Here is a 23,132-nt window from a genome sequence, read left to right as displayed (position 1 = left end):
TGTTTCTCTGACTCAGAGCAAATTACCTGCTTCCAGTACTTGGCATCCTAAATGTGTTAGAAGAAATCTCCTAAATGTGTTGTCCCCTGGCCCCTCCACACAAGGAATTCTGCTGCTGAACCATTCCCTTGACTCCTGGAGCCCCCAGTGACTGTGACAGACATCCTGGTACCCCTTACAGTGCTGGGCTGACAGGATGGCACTTTCCTGGTTCATGCCTGAAATGTGCTACCTGCAGTCATGTGTGCACTTACAGATTAGACTCTACAACTGTCAGCTTATCTTTTCCCACTGAGTTTTTCTTAAGCTGTCTCAGTGGTGTGGATCTCAACAAGCTTTATTCTTGCTTGCTAATTGAGAAGTGTCCTGGGGTCTCAAGACTGCATTACAGATATAGTGGCTGATCGACTTTCATTAATGATGTTACCTTCAGACTGACAGGTTTGGTTTTGAAGTGGTATCACACAAAATGTAATTCATAAAACAGAATGCAGGGGACTTCAGCTTTCTGTAAAAATATATCATAACATTTACTAATTTTGAGGGATGATATTTTCCCTTTTAGGATTGACAGGTGGAGGAAGTGAGAATCTCCTGGTGCTTCACACATGTTTTTATGATGATTTACTTGACAGGAGAGAGACACAACAGCAAAACTTTCTGCGAAGTTTGTTATATCCAGAGATAAACAATAAAATATTAAAATACATTGTAAGTTCTTCAGCTTATCCCCTGAACTCAAAAAAATCTGCTGTCATTCAATTGTCTAGGCATTCTAATCAGTTGTTAACATTTCCCTAAATAATAGTTCACAGTGTAAAGATTGGTCATTTTTAAACTCTTCTTTCTAATAAGACACTCTACTAGACCTAGAGAGCAACATACACACTGTTCAGTCTTACTGACAAAGTAACTCTTCACATTGTTCAGAGATATGTGGGCAATTGGCAGGTCTTTCAGGTTCAGCAACTTTTTCCTACTTAATTTCCTTGCTGGAATTCTAAAGATGATATATTTAGACAAGACTTTGAACATTTTTTGCTTTAGGTTATCATTGACCACTCTAAAGAATAAAGAGTTGGGTCCTTGGGACAGTACAGAGCTAACATGAGAGCAATTGGGTTTTGTCTTTCCTAAAAGAAAGCCTTCTATGGGAAATTTACAGTCTTGGCACATATAATTTAATAATGTTTAGGTTTAGCCTGTATTGTTCTTCTAAAGCAAAGGGCTGTTTTGCAGAAACTAGTTTAATAAAAGTCTTGATCACATCTTGGCCTGATCTGTTGTGTGCTTATGACAGAGTCTGAACTGACGTTTCTTCTAATAAGCTTCTACAGATAATGTGTATTTACACTTCTCTTTCCTTAAGATTTACATTTTCATAGGACATGTTCCTTCTAACAAAGCATGAAGGTAAAGACAAGATTTTAGGATATCAGACTATGAATTAGGAACACATTCCATTTCCACAATTTATCTATTTTTTTCCCTCCTGATAATGAACCCTTCCGATCTGGCTCTGATCACAGATTATAAAAGGCTTGCATTTGAATTTGAAGGAATATTCTGACAACCTGGTATAAGAGGTTCATTCCTTGCTAGAGAACATGAGAGAAAGTCCCTTTAAGAATTATGTTTATGTTATTAAATTCTTTATAAATTAACAGTGAACTGTCATCATTATGCTAAACTTGAATTTTTTTTTCTTATTTCTCTTATTAAAAAAAAAAAAAAAGGCATCTAGCCCACAATTTTATGCTGGTTTTGTCTGGTTTCTAACCTTTTTTACCCATAATTATCTCATGTGGAGAAAATTTAGAAAAAAGGTTTGGCTTTTAAATATTAAAATGTTATATACCAAAAATAACTTCACTCTTGCATTATGGCAGAATGACACAGCTCACAAATCTATTTCAACGACAGTTTCTCTCATAGCATAGCAAACAGATATATATTCAGGTTGAATTCACTGACCCTTATCTTCAGGACGATATGGCAGGACATGCTTTTGCAACTGGCATCTTCAAATTATTCCTCTGCTAACACCTGGCTTTTATTTTGGAACACTACCACCCAAACTTTCTTTACACAGTTGTCCTTTTTTCAAAAAAATCCCTTGCATTAACTAGCACTTTCTTCAAACAATTTTTCATATCCATATTTCTAATCAATTTTTGGTAGTAGTTCCTAAATGATTGCATATATCTTCATAAAACACGGGACTATAAACCCACTTTAATGCAATCCCAAGGGCAGTCTTCTGAAGTAACAGCTAACAGCATAAGTTAGCAATACTTTGAAGCATTAAGTGGAAGATAGGAATGGCAAAGCTGTATCCTGACTTCAGGTATGGTAATTATTTGTTATACCTGAGTGAACATCTGTGATCATTAGTTTTAGATTGCAATTTCTCAGAAGCAAATCACTCTGATTTCTTAAAGCCACTTTGAAATTGCACATCATTAAAATTAGGTCCCCCTTCCAGTTCCAAATGTGTATTTGAGCTCAACAGAGCACCTGTTAAAGAAACATTTGGCATCATAAAAATTGCAGCAGATGGGCAAGAAGCAAGGAGGCACAGGGGTTGAATATAGTATGTCAAAAGCAAAAAAAAAACCCTACCCTTCTCAGATCCTCTGTTCTAGTAAAAGGACAACATACAGAACCACAGAATATGCTGTGGGGACCCACACATGGGAAGAGACCCACGAGCATCAATATCACCTCTTAGCCCTGCACAGAAACATCCCCAAGAGTCACACCGTGTGCCTGTTCAAATGCTTCTTGAACTCTGTCAGGGTTGGTGCTGTCACCATTTCCCCAGGGAGCCTGCTCCAGTGCCCAGCCACCCTCTGGCTGAAGAACCTTCTCCTGATATCCAACCTAAACACCCCTGATGTCAGGCCATTCTCTCAGATCCTGTCACTGGGCAGCACAGAGAAGAGATCAATGCCTGCCCCTCCTCTTCCTCTCTTGAGGAAGTTGTCAGTCTCCTCCAGGTTCAGCAGACAAAGTGACCTCTGCTGCTCCTCCTATGGCTTCACTCAAGGCTCTTCATCATCTCTGTTGCCATCCTTTGGATGGTCTCTAATAGTTAAAAATCTTTCTTATACCATGGAATCCAAAACTGCCCCCAGCACTCGAGGTGAGGCTGCCCCAGTGCAGAGCAGAGTGGGACAATCCCCTCCCTTGCCCAGCTGTGATGCTGTGCATGATGACCCCAGGACAGGGTTGGCCCTCCTGGCTGCCAGGGCACTTACACCTAAGGAGGCTTTCACAAGGAGTTTGCATTTCTGGAATTAACATTTGGCTGTAGCAGCCAGCTACTGGCAGAATATATCAGCTTACCAAAAAACTACCTAGAGAAAACATGACAGACTTAAATTTTCACAACTACTGAAAGTATCAACAGGGGAGGGAAATGAGGAAAAATTACTTATTTCCTTTAATGCATGGAAAAATTAGCTTCCTTAAAAAAGACTTCAAGTATTTCTAACCAGAAAATTTTGGAGCCATTTTGCTGTATCTCTTCATGTTGACTGGCTCAGATGATGTCTGTTGATGTGAAGCAGTATGGCTTTGGGACTCACAAAAAGGTTAAGCCTGCATTTTCAGACACATACATTTAGGGTTCTTTTAAATACCTTTTTCCAGAAGAAATACTAGCATTTTAAATTATTTGTATCACAGTAATATAACATACAATCAAAATACTGTAACCATGCTGAGAGAATGAAACAGCAAAGGAGTGCACCTGACATTTATAAAGCTCTCCCTGAGGGTTTGAAGCTGTCTGCTGCACTAAAAGCAAAACAAGTTACTGTATTAAAACATGAATTTATTAACCCATGGAGGCAGTACGTTGGTTGCTAACCACCAATGCCATGGAATGGAAGGTCACATATCAAAAAAGATCTTCTAAAATTTCACTTTTCATTACTCTGCCAAAATTTACAAGAAAAAGTACAAACACTGCATACAATAAGGACCAAGGAAAGGAGCTATATCATCTGATTGATAGGAGCAATTCTGCTGATTAATACACATATTTGACCTGTACAGGTTCCCAAATTTTCATACACTCAACTTCCCAATCAATGAGCTTTTTTTCCACCTTTACTTTCTCCCTTTTTTCCTTATAATTTCAGCAAATAGTCCAAAGACTCAGACTTAATTCTTTCATTCTAAATATCACAGAGAGAAAAGCAAACATTTTAATTAAGATTGGTATAGACGTGAAGCTAAAAACACTGAGCAACAAGGACTAAGTCAAAGAGCACTGTATTTATTAATATATCTACTAATAAATCTCTGCTGCTTCAGAGTAAGGTTTTAGTCTCAGACTGAATTAATTTCCACAGAAAACCAGGTTATAACTGGAGGAGATATTTATGCCAGGTAGCTCCTACACAGAGATACCACCTCCTTACTGGACGCAGATCTGCAGTCACAAATGTGAGTCAGGCAGATTAACAGTGAAGAAGCTACACTGACACCCATACCTTCAGAATTTCACCTAATGATGCCAGGGGTAATTATCAGAGCACAGAGGAGCCATCTGGGTATTTCAGAGCCTTGGAGACCAACCTGAGAGCACAAGGACACATCAACCCTTTTCATTTCAGTGTGACCACAGACTGCACTGCACAGACCACACTGATAACGCGCCACACCATGAGCAGGGCAGTGCCAAGGCAGAAATGGTTATTTAATAGGATCTACAGCTACGATAGTTCCAGATGTATCGTGGTCTGTGCTGGAGTGCAAACAATTTTCTGGTCTGAAAATTCAAAAAAAAACTTACCTTTTTTAAATCCATCCAAGTTGTATTTAGAAATCACATTATACAAAATTCAAACTATATCAATACAAAAATTCAAAATACATCAACACAGACCTATCAAACCAATAATTAAAATAGAAATAGATATTAATTGTGCTTGGTCTTCTTTTCTTGTTTTGTTTTGCTTTTTCAAAAAAATCTGGGTTACATATAGTACCTAAAGTGTAACTGCAAATAAGAAGTAGGATTATAGATATCAAGTAATCTGCCACAACTGCAGCCAGGACATAGTCTTATCTGTAAGTATCCTAACATCAAGTAAGAAGCACAGTTTTGAGCAAGTAAGGAATTTTTCTTTCCTTTTTTCAAACTTCTTTATTAGAGATGAACTCGTGATAAGATTTATTCTACATATTTGCAAAACACAAAGCAAATTAAAACTTTCCAAAGTTTACCTCTAGATTATTAACACTTCTTATTTTGAAAGGCCCGAGATGACAACAGTGCTAACTTATTTTGACTACAAGGTGTCCTGACAAAGAGAGGGCTCAAAAAAACTTAGGTCAAATTATAAAACTAATAGATATGTACCATCTGGCCAGCCTCAAATTTTGTGCACTAGTATCAGTCTAGTATGATGCAGCCAAGGGCCCTACTCACTAACCGTGCCTTTAAATCCATTTTTGCAGTCTGTACCAAGGTCCCTGAAGTTAGCAAGCTTTTACAGAAGCTGACTAAAAAATTTAATTGTACTCTTCCAAGCAAAAATGTCACTACCAGAACAAAGACATATGGAGGGGATGTGGTTGGGGGTTTTTTGTTTGTTTTGAGGGAATTTTTAAATTTTGTTGTTTGGGGAGATTTTTTTTCTTTTCTAGCTTGGTGTGGGGATGGTTGGTTTGGTATGGTATTGTATGTGTATGAATCAGTAAGAGATCAGAGGACGTGCAAAGACAGCAAGGTAAAAATATATATATTATGCAGGTACCTTCTAGCTGAAAGATGTTTTGAACTGGAATAAAGATACATAGTTGGGTAATTTTTGTTCTGGAAGAAATCATCCTTGGGATTTTCTTTAAAAATAAATAGGATTGCACATTCATGGAACCTGGTATCTTTCAATCCATATTCTCAACCAGAATTACCCACGAACTGTCAGGTTCTTGGCTAACCGCTCATATCAGAAGAGGTAAAAATGTAGTTGCTTAAACAAAGAAACAAAGAAAAATCACTCCTCAAGATCACTAATGCTGACTTTCCACAGATTTCAAATTACAAACAGCCAAAAATGCTATACATTAAATAGTCTAAAGAAGCAAGAATTAAAGTTATAAAATAGGCATTTCTTCTGCTTTAAAACTTGTGAGAGCTATTTTGTGGTGATGTTTTGCTACTTTTAATAAAGTTTTAAAGAGAAAAGTTTCCAAGTATAGAGATAGAGGTATAATAAACATATATTTTAAGAAAAAACCATAATCCCAAAATCCCTACTAAATGAACATTGCTATTGCTGCAATCTCCATTGTACTCTACAGCAATACAAGCTGCCCAGGATACTTTTAAAACATGCAGACTAAAACATGCAAAAAAATTTATCCATAAGCCCCAAAGTCCTGTTTTCTGGGAGAGGCAGAATTTAGAGATTCAGTACAATTCTACCCTCTCTTTTCCCTTGCCCTCTCATTGCCTTTATTAATTCAGTACGTCCCTACACTCTAAAGACTTTGTTGCTATGGGAATTTATTTCCATATTTTATTGTCAATGAGAAAAACAAGATTTTGGTGATTAAATGTCACAGAAGCTCTGACTTTTGTACAACCTAATCAAATCTACAGCCTTAAAAAAAAAATCTGTGTATGTGTTTGAAAGTCTCACAGTTCTGATCATAAAAAGGTACATATGTTCTACCTGGCATTTAAATGCCAAGTACAAAAATTCTCTCTCCCTTCCCCCAAAACCTTCTGGATAATTTTTAACATAATTTCCACATGCACACTTTCAATTAGTTTCCTAGAAACTCAAGAATAAAACATATTTTGTTTTCCCTTTCTCCCAATGAGGACTACACATAGTATCAAGAGATTCTTCCCTTTCTAAGTGACATTCTAGGTTAGTGAGGCTGGAAATTCACCTTGCAGTAACTGACCCATAAAGACAGCTACAAAATTGCAAGCAAGGGTTCCTTCCCTCCCCATACTTAATCTATACTGCAGGTGGGAAGAAATACATGCAATAGGTACAAAATATTGTTCACTTCCTCCAGTAAATATGCCAAAAAGTGTTTGCTGTCTTCTATCACTGGCTGTTTCCACTGTAAATCTCATACACTTGTGCTTCCCCTCTTTTTAATATTGTAACTGTCTACATAAGTTAATGTTTGGAGCCACTCACTAAGAAAAAGCATGTATGTAATCATTAAATCATTACTATTTAAATAAAACTGAGCATAAGCCAGAAAGTTCAAAATTAAACCTAACATCAGAAAAGTTCTCCCTTTGTGTATGGTTCTGTCCCTTCAAAAGAAGTTCTCTCAGGTTTGGAAGCAGAGCTCGTGTTGATGTACCAGGAAAGGCTTTCTCTTGGGCAGGATTCTAGTAAGACAACAGAAAATGCAGCTCTATAGAATAAAGTTGGGCAATGCAGTCAGAGGACTACAGTGCTGAAACTTAGATGACCACAGTTAAGATGCTCAAAGAGTCAGCAGCCTGACCTTCTCACTCTCAGCAGCCTTATCTTTCCCCAGGGGGCTGTAACAAACTGGAAGTCAGAACTCAGGGCATCCAGAAGCTGCACCTACTCCCTAATCTATCTGATTCTGATTGAGGATATACTTCCAGGTTTTTCCTCTTTTGACACTATGACTGTATGCCCTGACTTCTGGGAGTAAGAGGTTTCGCTTGCTATTTACCTGCGATTGACCAAGTGCAATGGGGTCATTAGGTAAAGTTCAGCAGGAGCTACAAGCATTCCACACTTCATCAAACCAGGACATTTAGGTGTCTAAACATGACATTAAGAGGCCAATCTAAAGTACTTATGATTGAACACACAGGTATGGGTATAAACTTTCTGTGTTGCATGTAACAAATACAGTCCATACCTGAGGAACACAACCATGAATGCATGCATTTTAACGATGGCACTAAACCAGGTTTAAGCAGAAAGGCAGAATTCCTGAGGCAAATCTGCACCAAAGGAATTACACCAGGAAATGTTTAACTCATTAAAACACCACTGAGCTTTAGCACTGTATGGTGTTTTTTCCATTCTGCGGCCAGTACCTGGTCAACTGACCCATGGGAGAAGCAGAGCCAGAGGGGAAAGGAACACAGCTTTCTAGCTAGTGAACAAATGGAAAACTGAAGATTGGCCAAAGCTACATATATTTCTTATCCCTCAAAGTTTGCAGAAACCCAAGTCCCCTTATCAGAGCATAAAATACATTTAAGTATTAAGCACTGACTAACCATAACAAAAAGCATGAAATTTAACTGTTCTTTAATACTGCTGTCTTAAACAGGAATGTTTTCAGCTTCTGTGGAAACAGCTTTACAGAGTTTCTTTAATTAAGGAGCTAACTAGTCACTAAGATGAAGAAAAACCTACATGTATAATAATGCCTGATATTCTCAAACTCAGTTGTTAGACAATATGATAAGCTTGGTGCTTTCAATTGATTCCTAAATATCATGAAAACATTAAAAGTTAGGAGAGTAACATTTTCCAATTTGTATTATTTGCAAAGATTTTGTAGAGTCGAAAGTAGTGAGCCCCCCCCAATACCCTGTAATTAAAAACCACCATGAAAAAGTCATGCTGTTGATGTCAGTAATTGGCATGTACCCTCAGAATGAAAAATAAGTGCTAACAAAAACTGAGCAAAGCCTGTGGAAACTTTCTTACCTTGTCTCTCTTAATGAGATCCCTTTTAAGCCAGGGAGAATGTGCTGGTTTTGTCTGGGATAGAGTTAATTTTCTTCATAGTAGTTAGAATGGGCCTTATTCTGTATTTGTGCTGGAAACAGTGTTGATGTCACAGGGATGTTTTAGCTATTGCTGAGCAGTGCTCACACAGCATCAAGGCTCTTTCTACCCCTCACACTGCCCCACCAGCGAGGAGCTGTGAGGGGGCACAGCCAGGACAGCTGACCACTGGGATGTGTCAGAAATAAGGCATCATGCTCTAAGTGCTTTAAGCTATGGGAAGAAGCAGGAAGGGGCAGATATTCTGAGCGATGGTGTCTGTCTTCCCAAGGCCAGTGCATGATAGAGCCCTGCCCTCCTGGATGTGGCTGACCACCTTCCTGTCCATGGGAACCAGTGAATGAATTCCTTGCTTTGTTTGCACACACAGCTTTGGTTTACCTGTCAAACTACCTTTATCTCAGTCTCTGAGTTTTCCCTTTCTCCAGCCTAAGGGGAGGGAGTGAGCAAGCAGCTGTGTGGGGCTGAGGTTAAAAACCACAACAGGGAAGAATGGAGCAGCACAGCGTAACTTTGTATGATACCATGCAATATAATCTCATGCAGCACTGAAGATAGTAACAAACTTTCTCTGGCAAACTAACCTCTCTGGTAAATTGAAGGTTCTCCACAGTTCCTGTAAATATAAAAGCCATCTCTCATTTTTATTTACTTATTTATTAAAGAAGACTTTGCCTCTTTCATTCTTCTAGAGAAGCATTCTCAAATACAGGCTCCTAAATATTACTGTAGATTTCAAGTGGACAGATAAAAGTAATGGGGATTCCAATGAAGATATTAAAGATTTAATATTAAAATATAATCTGTATTATGCCAGTGTCAGTGACTTCAGCAAGACATCTTATGATTTTTCATTTTTCACAAGATACAACTCTGATAAATTTGCCCTAAGATGCTGTATTTCTGTCATATGTGATCCGTTCCAGTGGTTTAAATCACCCCATGAAAATATTTTCAGGAAACAACAGTTATTTATACATATTGATGTCCAATTCAGTACCACTCCATTGACATCACAGGGACCTGCAGGAGATCAATATCTCTGAAAAGACAGTGGAGACCAATCTTGCTTTTCTTATTTCAGGATCAAATAGAAAAGCAGCAAGGAGCTGTGGGAACTACAGGAAACAGCAGTATTAGCTACTTGAAATTATCAAGGGAGAAGTAAACTGGAAAAAGCTTATTTTTTCTAGGAAATATCTGGTGGGAGGAGTGATGTTCAAGACCACACAGGCCTCATGCTGTTGCCATCCAGCAGAGTGAAGAGAAAAGCATCAGGCTGGCTCATCCCCAAATATGAGCAATGTATGCACAGGCACATTCGTCTCACCGTTTTCAACATTTTGTACAGCCCTAAAGCTGACAGGAAAATTAACCCCCAGCTGACTACTGCAGAATGAGAGATGCTAGGGATAAACAGGGCCCCAGCTGGCAATGGAGCCCCCAATCTCTTCACAGTTCTTGAAATGCTAAGGGTTACCCAGCCCACAAATGCAATATGTGACAGCTCAGTGCACTTGAATATGTGACTCTTGTTAGGTAAAATGAACCCCATGAAAGGTCAAGTCATGTTTTGAAGCTGTAAGCTATTTATTATTTTTAACTGGAATAAAAGCAGTCTCTATGAAAAGCATATTTACTAAATATCTCAGTCCAAGGATGAAGTCTGTCCTGCAAGGGAGTAGCTACTGCCCTAACAGTCTAAAAACTGTAAATACTATACTTCAAAGACATGGAGACAAAACTGGACTATGCCCACCCAAAAGAGAAATAACTTACAAAATAATAGGCTTCCAATCAGTTGTGCCAAAATATCAAGACCTCTGGGTAAGTTCAGCATAATAAATTCCTTAGATGGTGGAAAATGAGCGGAAAATAAACCATTGAGTCGGATTTTAAATAACAATGAAACATTACTGCAAAACAGCATAACTTGCAAATGGAGAAGAGATGAGCAATAAGCAACTCTGACTACTACATTACAAAGGCTTCAGAGCTCCTCAGAAGAAAAGAATAAAACTGCAAGTTTAAATCAAGAGCAGCATTTTGTTTTGATATTGCTTTTCAAAGCACAATAGTTCTAAAAGTAGCAACTTCAAAGACTAAAGAATGCAGAAAGTGGCCTACTTGAAGTTTAGAGTGCTCTCAAAAATCAGTAGCTTTATCTAATGCCCAGCAGCATATCACCCACAACTAAGGCCATTCCAAGACCATAAAAGAAAGCAGAGTTTTATAAAATATGGTTTGGTGGTTGACCACGTCATCCATGGAGGCCCCAGGTTTACATCATTACCTTAAATAAAATATAGGCCTCCAATAAAATTGCCTTTTACAAAACCAATACTGTTATAATAGCATAGGAGGCTAGATAATGCATCCTTCAATCCAATTTGTGGTTCATGTTCAGCTACAGACACCAATAACTAATTCCACATGTGAGACAGACCTCCTGGAGGGAGATTTTAATCAAACATGTGATGGGAAAAGATACATTTCCTTATTTTGGTATAACAAATTCCCTGTACTAACAATATGTCGATCTGGTAAAATGTTACTGTATTTTAGCAGTGCAACATTAGTAGAAGTTACATCTGGTTTAGTTATTTCTGTACAGCAGTTTGCATACATCAGCCACAGAGCAATAAATACTTTATCATTACCATTATATTAAAAATGAGCTTTTAATGCATTTGCCCATCTTTTTAACTGCTAATGTTATTCGGATCCACTCACGCTTTAAAAAAAGCAACAAAACAACCAAGCAAACAAAAGAAAACCTAAAAATCCCACAAGATGAAAAAAGAGCAGCGCAACAGGATTTGTATTAGCTTTGTACTATTAATGGCACAGAAGACTGTTGATTAATGCTTCTGCACTCAAGCTGAATATTATAAGTTCAAAACAATTAAGCCTCTGTATTTGCACATTTTCTGTAATAACAAACTTGATCACAGTTCTCTCCCATATTGGTTTAACACAGTTCTCTCCCATATTGCACAACTCCAGCTGCTGACAGGTACAATCTCTGATACCGATCACACCTGACAACTCAATCAATCTGCATACCTGCTGTGCAACTTACACTGGAAATTACTCAAGGTCTAGAATCCTGAAAAATGAAGCAGAAGTTTAACTTACTTCCACAATGAATGCTTCACCCCAGTAGAACAACTCTCAATTACTCTAATTTCAGACAACTTATTTATGATTACAATAAATACAATTCCATCAAAATCTTCTGACTCCAAGACAGTGAATACGTTCTTGTCAATCAGAATAAAATAGAGCTAACCAAATGAAATGCAGTCCAGACTGACAACTTTTCCAGCCCGAGTGAGAGCATCAGAGGCAGACAGAAATACAAGACCTGGCAGCAGAAAAAAAATCAGCAGCCAAAGACTACTGAAATAACCAATAAACAGATGATAGAGAAAAGAGCTGGATCGTTTAATAAGTGTCTACAATATAAATTTTTAAGATGCCTCAAGAATAGCTTCTAAATAAGGGTTAGCATTAATCTGCTCAGCTAGTGGTCCAGCTTTGCAGCTACCTTGTTTAGAAGCCTGCCAGTCTACTCAAATCACACTGGGATGTTTTCATGTTCTCAATGTGATAAATCAGAATGCACATGATAACTGGATTGTGTAGTAGCCATCATTTTTTACCATTGGATATTTGGCTCAAAGATGAGAACACAATGGAAAAAAATAGGCTGGTCACACAATACACCATATCCTACCATCTGCTGGATCATTCTTCAAGTTGCTTGTACCAGTTCATACTTTACTGAGCATCGTGAAGATGGTCAGTAGTTTCACTATTCCTTAAACATAAATAATTGTGTCTCAGTTTCCCCAGTGGTATATTCTAGAAAATGTCATAATGTTCAAAGCTGAAAGCCACAGTCTGGCATCACACAATCCCAGGTCCTTAACCAGCCACTCCTCCAAATCTGTCTCTCTCCATGCCTTGGTTCTGTGCCCATGCTGCATCTATCCTCTCACTGCCAGTCAGTACAGCTATTTGTAGGGCAATGACAAGGACTGAATATAACTGAACTGATCCAGCTTTAACGTAACTCCTAGAAGAAGTATCTGGGATATTTGGGGTGAGGGGTGTGGTGCTTAAAGGTTGGTTTTTTTTTACATGCATTCCCTCTCAGTTCAGTTTGCAGCACGGCCTAGGAAACAGCTGTATCAGCTCAGCTGGACAGGGCTGAGCTAAAGGTTAGGCAGACTGAAAGGGACAGGAACTTTTCTACTGCTCCATTACAAAGCATTCAGTTACTGATCACTTAGGTAGTACAGGCTTGAGCTAACCAACTTTTAAATTATTTTCTTTTCTCTCTTGGCTCCATTCTACACTTTTGCCCTCCATCACACTGCAAAAGACTACAACTTTTTCCTTGACTGACTTTTTTTTCCCCTTTCTCCTGAAGTTGCCCTCTCCCAATATTACACTAGGGAAACATGAAGAACAAATTCCAGAACAGGCACATGGACACAATTCTTTCTAATTTTTTCAGGCTGAGGAGCACTCAGCCTGAACAAGTGTGCAAGAAACATGCAGCCTAGTAATAAGTGAAATATTCATATTTTCATTCAATGTAGTCTCTCCCCATAAAATTGTCTCCAGGAAAAAACAAATCTACATAAAGGCTGTAATCTACAAAATTCAAAATTACTATTTCTAGCATTACAGATGAAAAAATAAATTCTTAAAGACAACAGCTTTCTGTCCAAGGCAACTCTGATACTGGGTGCAAAAAAACCCCAAAAGCCAGGGGTCCAAATTTAGGGTTCCACACCTAGGAAGAGAGACCTTGTGTTCAAAAAGTTAGGATGTGGAAGCTTCACTTGCATCATTCAGGTCTCTTCTGGACCAATTTTACTCTGGCCTTGGTATGGAAAAGGAGGAAAAATGTGAGAACAAGCTTTTCTCAATTAAAAGTCCATCAGAAACATCTGCAAAGATTTTGGATTTGAGCAATGAGTGTCTAACAATAAAAACTTTATAGATGTTCAGAATATTCTGTCATATGAATGTTTTTATGACTGTTTAATTCCATAGGACAGGGTAACACTTGAGTTATTAACTGAACTCCTTGAAGCATTTGAAAAAGTCTCATCTTTGTGCTTTTCAGTATAAAGCCTGCTGCTGCAGATGTACTTTAAGGAAAAAATAAATGGAACAACTTAATCAGTTTCCTCTTTGTTTCTGCTCAATGTTAGATGCACAATGTACCATACAGTATTTGGCTACTGACATTCAGAGGTCTTACATATGTCATTATAGATGAGTAAAAAATTCCAAATTTGTGTGTGTGTATATATATACAAAATTATTCTTTTCCATTTTTTCAGAAAATAGCACAATAACTAAGTTAACACCTTAGAGCAGTTTAAGAGGAAACTACAAGTGACTAGGTGTTTTACTACTTTTCTTTTATATTACAGCTATGTAGTCTGTACAAACAGAAATTATCACTGCTTTATCACAAACTACAATTTCTTTTCAATTCATTTGGAAAAGAAAACAAAATTTTCAAATCAAGGTGTTTGAGATAAGCAAAGCAATGAAACAAAATACATTTTTGTAATCTACATCTCACTGAAAAATTTGACAACTCATGTCCAAATGGAACGCTGTTGTCCTTTTGTTAAGACAGTACTTTTCTGAAAGATGGTAATTTTACTGAAAAGAAAATTATGTATACTCAGCTTACTCATTTGTACAGCAAATGCTGTAAAGGACTCTTGATTTCAACTGGAGTTTCTGGGTACCACTAAAATACACACAGTTTTTTGAGTGGGAAGCTAGGGGATTTGGTGAGTTTTTTTGTTTGCTTATTTTACTTGTTTGTTCTGGGGAAGAAGTTAAAAAATTGGAAATACTTATTTTATTAAGGCAATAATACTAGGTGAAGAAAAAAATACATGTCAAAGGCATGCACCAAGTCTTATGCATCTCTGTTAAACTAGAACAATAAGAGTTTTATCTTTGCCTCAGGGAGCAAAGCTGATGGTATCAGCTGCCGAACTTGCACGCCTGACCAAACTAAGCTGAGTTTGCAAGATACAAGAGGATAAGAGCACGAATGAATTCTTTGCAAAAGGCAGTCAGATATCCAGTGCTTGACTCAGATATCCAGTGCTTGACAGCAAACAGAATAAGGGAGCTGCTGGAAGTACGGAAAGTAATTGAAAACACCCATCCTCAGCATCAAGTAATAGCAATGGCTAATAACACATTGTTTAAACAAAATGTAAAAAGATCACACTAAAGCTCTTGAAATGTTCTTTCAGCATTAAACATCTGAGCTTATTTCTGGGAGTTGACTAAACTACTAAGAATTACTGTGCACTCAAAAAGACATTTAGCATCTGTTTAACAGTGAATGGTGCCTCACAAATAGCTTACTGCAAAGGAGACTCACCTTGTATAAAGCAGAAATGATCTGATGCATTTTCAGTCGATGAAATACAAAGATGTCATACACGGCTGAAATGGCCAGAACAGTCACTCCTTGCTCCTTCCACAGCATGCTGCATCCTGCACACAGCCCTGCTCCCAAGATCCAGCCCCAAGTACTTGGTGAGGAACCTCTGGTAGAGCAGTGCTTCACGTAACACATGAGGGAAAGCAGAAAGAAGAGGCAGGCTCCAATATCTGCCCTCCCTACAATCCCTGCTACGGCTTCCGTGTGGATGGGATGAGATGCAAACAGCAGGCCCGCTATCAAGGTCCAGTACCCATCGCCAAAGAGAATCCTGGAGAAGTTTGTGAAAAGGCCAGTGACTGCAGCATGTAAGAGGACATTTACAAGGTGGTAGCCCCATGGGTCCATTCCCCCAACAGCATGGTTAATGCGGAAGGAAAGTGTGCAGAGAGGTCTGTAGGACTTGTGGCTCCCACTGTGAGTAAGCAGGGTCCCCCAAAAGTCATTGTAGAAGATGTGGATCCACGGCGTCTCGGGTAAAAGGTCCTGGTTTGTCTTGATAGCTCGACTACAAAAGACAAATAAAAACTTCATTTTAACACTAGAAAATGGCTACAAATGAAAAGGCTGTGAAAATGCAATCACACTGCTATATGAAAAAAATGACATTGCTTTGGTGCTGCTTCAATTCAAGTTTTGAATTTTAACAGGAGGTGTTAAAAACTATGTATGTATTGACTTCCTTCTAGAGCAAAATTTCCATATAAATTGGCTTTTAAAACATTAGAAACAGACATTACACTGTTTCTGTTAAATTAAAACACCCTTCAGTGACATTCTTCTGAGTCTAACCCAGGAGTAATCAGTTAAGATTTGATGAGTTATAATTAAAATGTAAAAGAAATATAAAAATCTTGCAAACGTTATTGTTGAGACAATGGATCTTCCAGTATATAAAAAAAAATAACTCAACTGTCATTTTATACTGAAATTTTAATTTAGATTTTTGAATGGATTTTGCTAACATAGGTGAACAATAAATATAGAAGTTGTTAGGAGTGAGCAATTTTCTGCATCTGGACGGGCCTTGTATAATTGTCTTGTGCAAATTTTGACTTACAACATTTTCTGCAACACCTTGCTGAAGACAGCAGAATATTTCACATACAAAAATACACTTTCTTTTTAAATTTCTTGTATTTCCAATAGAGGGAAAAACATTTTTACATTGTATTAGCTTATGAACTCAAGTCTGTCAGTTTGATTTAAAAAAAATGCTGCAGCTTTCAGCATTTATGCTTACAACCACACTGGCAAGAACTCATGCCAGCCATTAGCAGTCTCCAAGTCTAATTCGTTACTGTAAAAATCTGTCTCCCATAGTGTTCGTACAAATCCAAAGATTTGCATTTAAATTTATGCAGTGGGAGAAGGTGTGAGACCTGCTTAGTGCAAAGAGATGACTAGAATTTAATTAGTTACTTGTATTTAAGCAATTATTTAAAGATGCATTGTTGTTACTATCAAGCTTAACTCATTTAAATTTATTTTATTAGGGTAATTAAGAATCCAGCCAACTCAAGACTCTTATATTCAAAAAACCAAACAAGAGAGATGATTTTTATCTCATTCTCTCTTCAAAACCCCTATCTGCCTTACCAATAAATACCCTCCTATAATTAATAATTTTTCAATTCAGACAAGGAAGGGAAAGAAAAAGGTGTGAAACTCAAGCTCACATTTAAAATGCATGACTAATTCATATTCCAATAATCCCGTCACATTCTCCATTTCCTTAGAACCTGTAAGCAAATTCCACCCCCCCCCCCCCCCCCCGCTTTTTTTTTTGTGGTATTCATTTCAGGAATGTTGTCTTGTTCTGGGATGAAAAATGCTCAAAACTGATATACTGCACCACAGAACCTCCATGCAAATACTCCAAATACCACACAGCTCAGCATTTCCATTGTCCAGAGCATCCTGCTGTAATGCTTTCAGACACGCTTCCTCTCAGCATGTCCTTTTGTCTCTGAGCCCACAGAGGTCACAGAGAGGTCAGCTTAAATCCTCTACAGATATGATGATGCTTTTTAGAATATTTTAAAATTTTCATTTTGATTTCTGCTTATGCAGTGTATCAGGTTGCCTGTATTTGTTTTCCCAACCCCACACACATTTTTCTCATTTTAGGAGAGTCACAAAAGAACACTGGAGGAAAACAAGATTGTTGTTTCCACATTATTTATCCTTTCTTGAAACCTAATTCCTCTGTTTGTGATTTCCATTTGTAGTATAACTCTCAGAACCACTATCAGAAAACTAGGAATTTGGCAAAAATAAAGCAGGTGTCAGGCAAGACAGAGTCCTTTCTTTGAGAAAAACATAATATATTAGACGACAGGCTCCCAAAGGCTAAGAATGGCTATCAGATGTCAGGATTTAGAGTTCAAACCCTGAACTGCAAAAGTGTTTTTTCTTGGGGAAACAATAAAAAAGTAAGTGGCAACAACATTGCCAGCACAACCACCCTCCGCGGAGGCAAAGCATTCTTCCACAAAGAGCCCAGACAGTTCCCAGGTTGTTCCCAGGAAATGGCAGCTTTTAGTATTTATTTTGCCTTCTCTCTAAGGTGATAGTTTTCATGCAGCAGACACTCATATCGAACTCATCCCCACCAAAAGTAAACTGTTTTTATCATAAAGAAACCTAGTGTACATTCCAAAGGCATTAATTCAGTCAAATCTTATTCACAGTTTTAGTGACAAATTTCATGCATCCTTGACCCTTTCCCGTTTAGACCTGTCCATATTAAAAATTAAAACAAAGAAACATACAATGAAAGAAGTCCTGCACACAACAAAAAAAATCAAAAGGAAGCCCTGAAGATACAGTATTGATCAAACTGTATTTGGGTACAGATTTCAGCAAGCAGTTCTAGAATACTCCTAGTTTCTTGCATTACATTACATTCTTACTAGAATGTGAATGCATTCTAGTACCTGCCCGTCTGCATGAAGAATACAGAAGTTGACAGTTCCACTTTACTCAGTGTTTAGTCACATCAAATGCTGTATTCTCTACGGATCAAAGTTTTAAATAAAGTTAGAATTTGTTTCTGTATGGTTTCCATATGGTTCCAGGGGCATTAATGAGCCTTGACAGCCTGACCCCCTTCCCAAGGTTCCCACACCCTGTCCACATTCCCAGGACCTCATGTCACGTCTCCAAAGCCTTCCCCGATGCTGCCCAGGGCCCAGGACCCCATGTGAGTCTCCCAAGGGAATCAGCCTCTGCCCCAGGGACACCTCAGCAGGGTCAGTCTCCAGCTCCCCAGGCCCTACCCTGACATGGGTCTGTCTTACTGAGCTGAACCTGTATCCCAGCCTGTCCTTGTCCCCAGGGAAGTGCCCAATGCCCAGGGCTTGGGCTGCTTCTGGCTCCTGGCTGTGGCAAGGCTCTGTTTTTTCTCTAGTTACTGAATCACCAAGCCATTTACCCTGCTTGGTCTCCAGTTCCAGCAGAAATTCTGAAACCAACACCTCCTCACTCTGGTAGCAGTGCCAGCTTGTCTCCAGTAAAGCCTCCTGTGCTAGCAGCCACCCTCACTCTCTGCAGATAGAAAATTAAATTAAGTGCTGGCTCTGGAAGAGACTCTGGGATAAAGGAAATTACAAAATGCTGTATTAGCTTGCTTCCAGCTTCACTTACAGTTTACCTTGAGGTTATGTCCTACAAATTAGTCCAATTTCGCTAATGGGCATAAGAGAAGCAACTCATCATTCTTCCCCAGAGCTGCAAACTCTGCTCTCGCTAAAAGGCAGCAGGTCACCTCAGAAAGTCTTTTCTCAAAATTCCAACACAAGTGGCATTTTACTTCCAAACAGCCTCTTAACAGGGTTGCACACTCAGGCAGGGAACTTGCTTTCTTCAATTTGCAATGCCTGCCCATTTCACACATCCCAGGAGAATAGGCTATCTCACTCAGTACACAACAAATGGACATGCTGGGGGCAGGGGGAAGGTAAGAATTAGATTCAGTTATCAGTTCTTCAGAAACAGCTGAAGAAAGAAAAAAATTGTCAAGACAAAATCATCATTTCTAATCCTTGAAACAATGCTTCTGCCTCCTGCCATAAATCACATATTTGCCACAGGTCAGTACACACCTTGAGCACGACTCACTGAGCTTTTATTCATCAAACCTAAAAATGCTAGAGATACATACACGTGCACATATACATGCATTCACACACAAAAAGTTCCAGATGTTTTCAAAATTATATATGTCCTAAACTTCTGTGCTGGTGTTAAACTGATCCAGGTGTTAACACTAGGGTAAAAAAACAGATGTGACATTCTAAAGTGATTTAACGAGTTAAGCCTTATATTCAGCTTCAATATTGCTAATGGTCCCCATATGCTGAAAATTACCATCAGCATTTGAAGTAGACAACATATTTTAAAGGAAAACGAAAATTCCCAACTGTGCATGCAGGAAGCCATTGACCAGACATCTCTCACATAAAATAGATAGTCAGTGATGGACTGGCAACATTGAACATGGAGGTTCATCCTTGTTTTTCCTCAGTCATTTTTAAACAGTATTAATTTAGTGCTTTTTTCTTGAATAGCAATAGGAAAATACCCTAGGGTATTTTTACAGTGGATATTAATGAGACACCCTGAGGATGCTTTCAAGACTATATGTTACTTATATAGACAACAAGACTGAAAACACAGCCAAGAGCCTACTTGCTTGAGTACAAAGAGCTTCACATCCCCAAAACATTCGGCAGCCAAGTAAATCCTGCAGACTACTTACAGGCTGTGAGGCAGGTGGTGGTCAGAAAGCAGGGAAATAGAGCTTGTCATACTTTCCTGCAGACTACTATATATACATATACACACACATACATTGTCTGTATTGACAGGATAAAGTAAAAGTCAGAAAATATCACTTAATAGCAGAGACGTCTTAAGAAAGTAATAACCTTAAGTACATGAAAACACATCCATCTAAATGTTTAATTACAGACTCTAGGGAACTATTTGCCATTCTGGTAGAATTCTGGTGACAATTATGTCTGACATGTTGTATATTAAAGTTCATCTTTCTCAGTTGTTAAAGTGGAATTTACCCTCAAATCCAGCAGGTAGTAAAGTTTTACCCATGCCACCTCACAAAAAAATTTAAAAAAAAAAGAAAAAAAGACCCACCACAAATGACAACAAAATAACACTACCCACTAAAAAAAGAATACCCAAAAATAAAACCCCAAACCACAAAACTTTATAGTGTATAGCAACAAGGGACACCTGCAGGAGAAATCTGTGCATCCTCTGAGTTTCAAGTTGCAGCTTTTGGTTTCTCTTAAGAAAAATTGTTCTTAGGTGAATCTGTAAGGAAAATCTAATAATTCAGATGTTTTCAGAAAGCAACAACTAGCTAAGTGACATATAGGACACTGAGGTGCTAGCTGGCTCGGAGCATGGGTCTGTACATACAGATTGTTGGAAACACCTAGGATCAAGTAATATTTTAAACAAATTAAAGGAAAACATAACATCACAAAAGGGAAATTAGCCTACTAGAACTTTGTATCTAGTTTATTTCTGCCAATAATAATTTTCTAATTGTATAAAAAGAGCTCAACTCAAAATTCAAACACTGAAGACAGCATATAGTTTTAAAATAATTTTTCTATCTTATATAATTACTAGTGAAAGCTATTAACACTCTACAGAGTTAGTACAGGACTCCTGGAAAATATGTTAATTTATTAATGTTAAAATGTTAATAATGTTAAAATATGTTAATACATTAATTCTGTATTTTGGACTATGAAAGTAATTGTACAGCCAACTTCAGTTTAGTACCAGAACAAACAGGAGCTACAAGTAACTGGTCTGTAAATGGTGTTTAATTTGTAAAACTTCATTGGATGAGACTTTCCTGCATTAGATATAAACAGAGTGGAAAGATGGATGAGTGAGACAACTGTAACTATACCCTTAGATTATTGCAGTCACTGCTAAAAACAGACACAAAAATACTAAAGAAAACAAAACAGTAAAATCACAAGGAAAACCAGTAAGAACACAAAGGTTATAGTCTTATATCACAGTATAAAGACACACAAACTTTTCAAGATTTTTCTGTACTGCACTATGTCTTTTAAAAAAAACTGATCTTTTAAAATAAGCAATAACTTGTCCCTTGTTTATTTCCACCAATAACTTTATCTGCTGTGGTTTGACTTTGTCTGCCAGTGACTGGCTATGATCCAGCAGCCCCTCAGCTGCACACTTCTAGACTTCATAATTTTGCAACTAAAGACGCAGAATGTTATTCAAAAGTAGGAAGTGGTGGCAATGCTTAGATATAATACTGAATGCTATTAGGAATTGCTTTAACTACACTGAAGCATGCTGCATCGATTGATTTTCTCATTGACTAAGAGAGCTTTGAAATCTTAATGTAACTAGAAGTTCAAAACATTTTGGTTACAAGAAGGTCGAGATGGCCTTAAAATTTTTGGCCTATAAATATTTTAAAAGCCAACTGTAAAGGTTTTGATCTCCTTCTCCATTGTATAAGACTTTCCATTTCTATGTATATCCTCCTATGGGAAAAGAATATGGCCTTAATATTAACCCTAAATGCACCTCACTCCCCTCAGTTTAAGATTTAGCTGACATAACAAACACTAAAAGATGGACTGTGTGAAATTTGAAACCCTAATTAATTCCAACTGCCTGGTATTGTATTATTTGATTATTCATGCAGAGATTAAAAAAAAAACACAATGGAGGGAAACTAAAGAAGTAATTAATACCTTCATATGCTGAACAATTGGACACCATCTGTGTCCTCTTCAGAGGAAGCTGATAAAAACATAAGGAGAAGAACAGCTCCTGTCTTTGCCTCTGCTCCCTGAGTTTCTTCACCACAGCATGTACCATAGGTCTGGGAAAAGATACTTTCATTCCTACATCGGAAATGCTTCCTGCTACACCCACAGCTATTTTATAAGCTAGCTTCACTCCCAACTACACCCTACAACACAAAATTTCTAATTGTGTTCTTCTGAAAATACAAGATACTTTGCTTTTACCTCATAAATATTCTTTCAAATATACATCTGAAGTTGTTCTTTAAAACATTCTTCTGTGCCAAACAACTGCCTAGCAATAATTCACAATTTGTTTATTTTATATATGTATGTAATGTCAGCTTCTGAAGCACGGTTAGAATTCATAGCTGGAACCCCTACTGCCCTTTTCAAATCTATTTTAGATTATAAAAGTGGGCCCAGCAGGCCTTATTGGATTTACTGTTCTGCAGTACAATATGGCACCACATTATTTCTCTGCCCCACTTCCCACTGAAAAAATTAAACATAAATAATTTTTGCCACTCACGACAGTAAAAGGATAGATATTTAAAGGCTTGAGATTTTAGCAATTCGAGTAAAAATGTTGATTTTCTTATCCAAATAAAGAGTATGGATATCAAAGTATTTTTTTGACAGGTCACCTTCTGAATATACATAAAGCCCTTCCAAGACGCACACATTTTAGGCCATTATCTGAACATAGAGACACACATACTGTAGTAGTATAAAAAAGAGTTCATCAGTCAGAACAGCCCATGACTATTCACTTTTCTGGGGTTTTTTTCAGTATGTGGCACACTGTGGAGTTAATTTTCTCCACAAAGTTAAGCAATTTAATTTCAGCAAAACTATTTTTTTTCTGTATTTAATCTATTTTTGTTAGTGCATTTTCAGGAAGTTTGAGGAGATTGCACTGAATTGTCCCTAAGCCCATGACTCTTACGCATTCTAAATTTAAAGTCTGAAAAAATTCTTAGGTTCTAATTTTGATTTTTATTTTTAGGTAAGCATTGAAGAGCATAACCAGGA

General features: G+C 37.7%; 1 protein-coding gene across 1 annotated transcript in view; it reads right to left on the bottom strand.

Annotated features, from left to right (window-relative positions):
• Positions 1-23,132, bottom strand: part of TMTC2 (transmembrane O-mannosyltransferase targeting cadherins 2) — a 237,163-nt gene that overhangs the window by 121,046 nt on the left and 92,985 nt on the right. The window contains exon 6 of the mRNA XM_059472560.1: positions 15,205-15,775. Coding sequence (XP_059328543.1) covers positions 15,205-15,775 — 571 coding nt within the window. The remainder of the gene's footprint in view (positions 1-15,204; positions 15,776-23,132) is intronic.

This window comes from Ammospiza nelsoni, chromosome 5 (genome assembly GCF_027579445.1).
Source record: "Ammospiza nelsoni isolate bAmmNel1 chromosome 5, bAmmNel1.pri, whole genome shotgun sequence".
Lineage (NCBI taxonomy): Eukaryota > Metazoa > Chordata > Aves > Passeriformes > Passerellidae > Ammospiza > Ammospiza nelsoni.
Note: the sequence above shows the minus strand (reverse complement) of the source record. Positions and strands in the feature narration are given on the sequence as shown.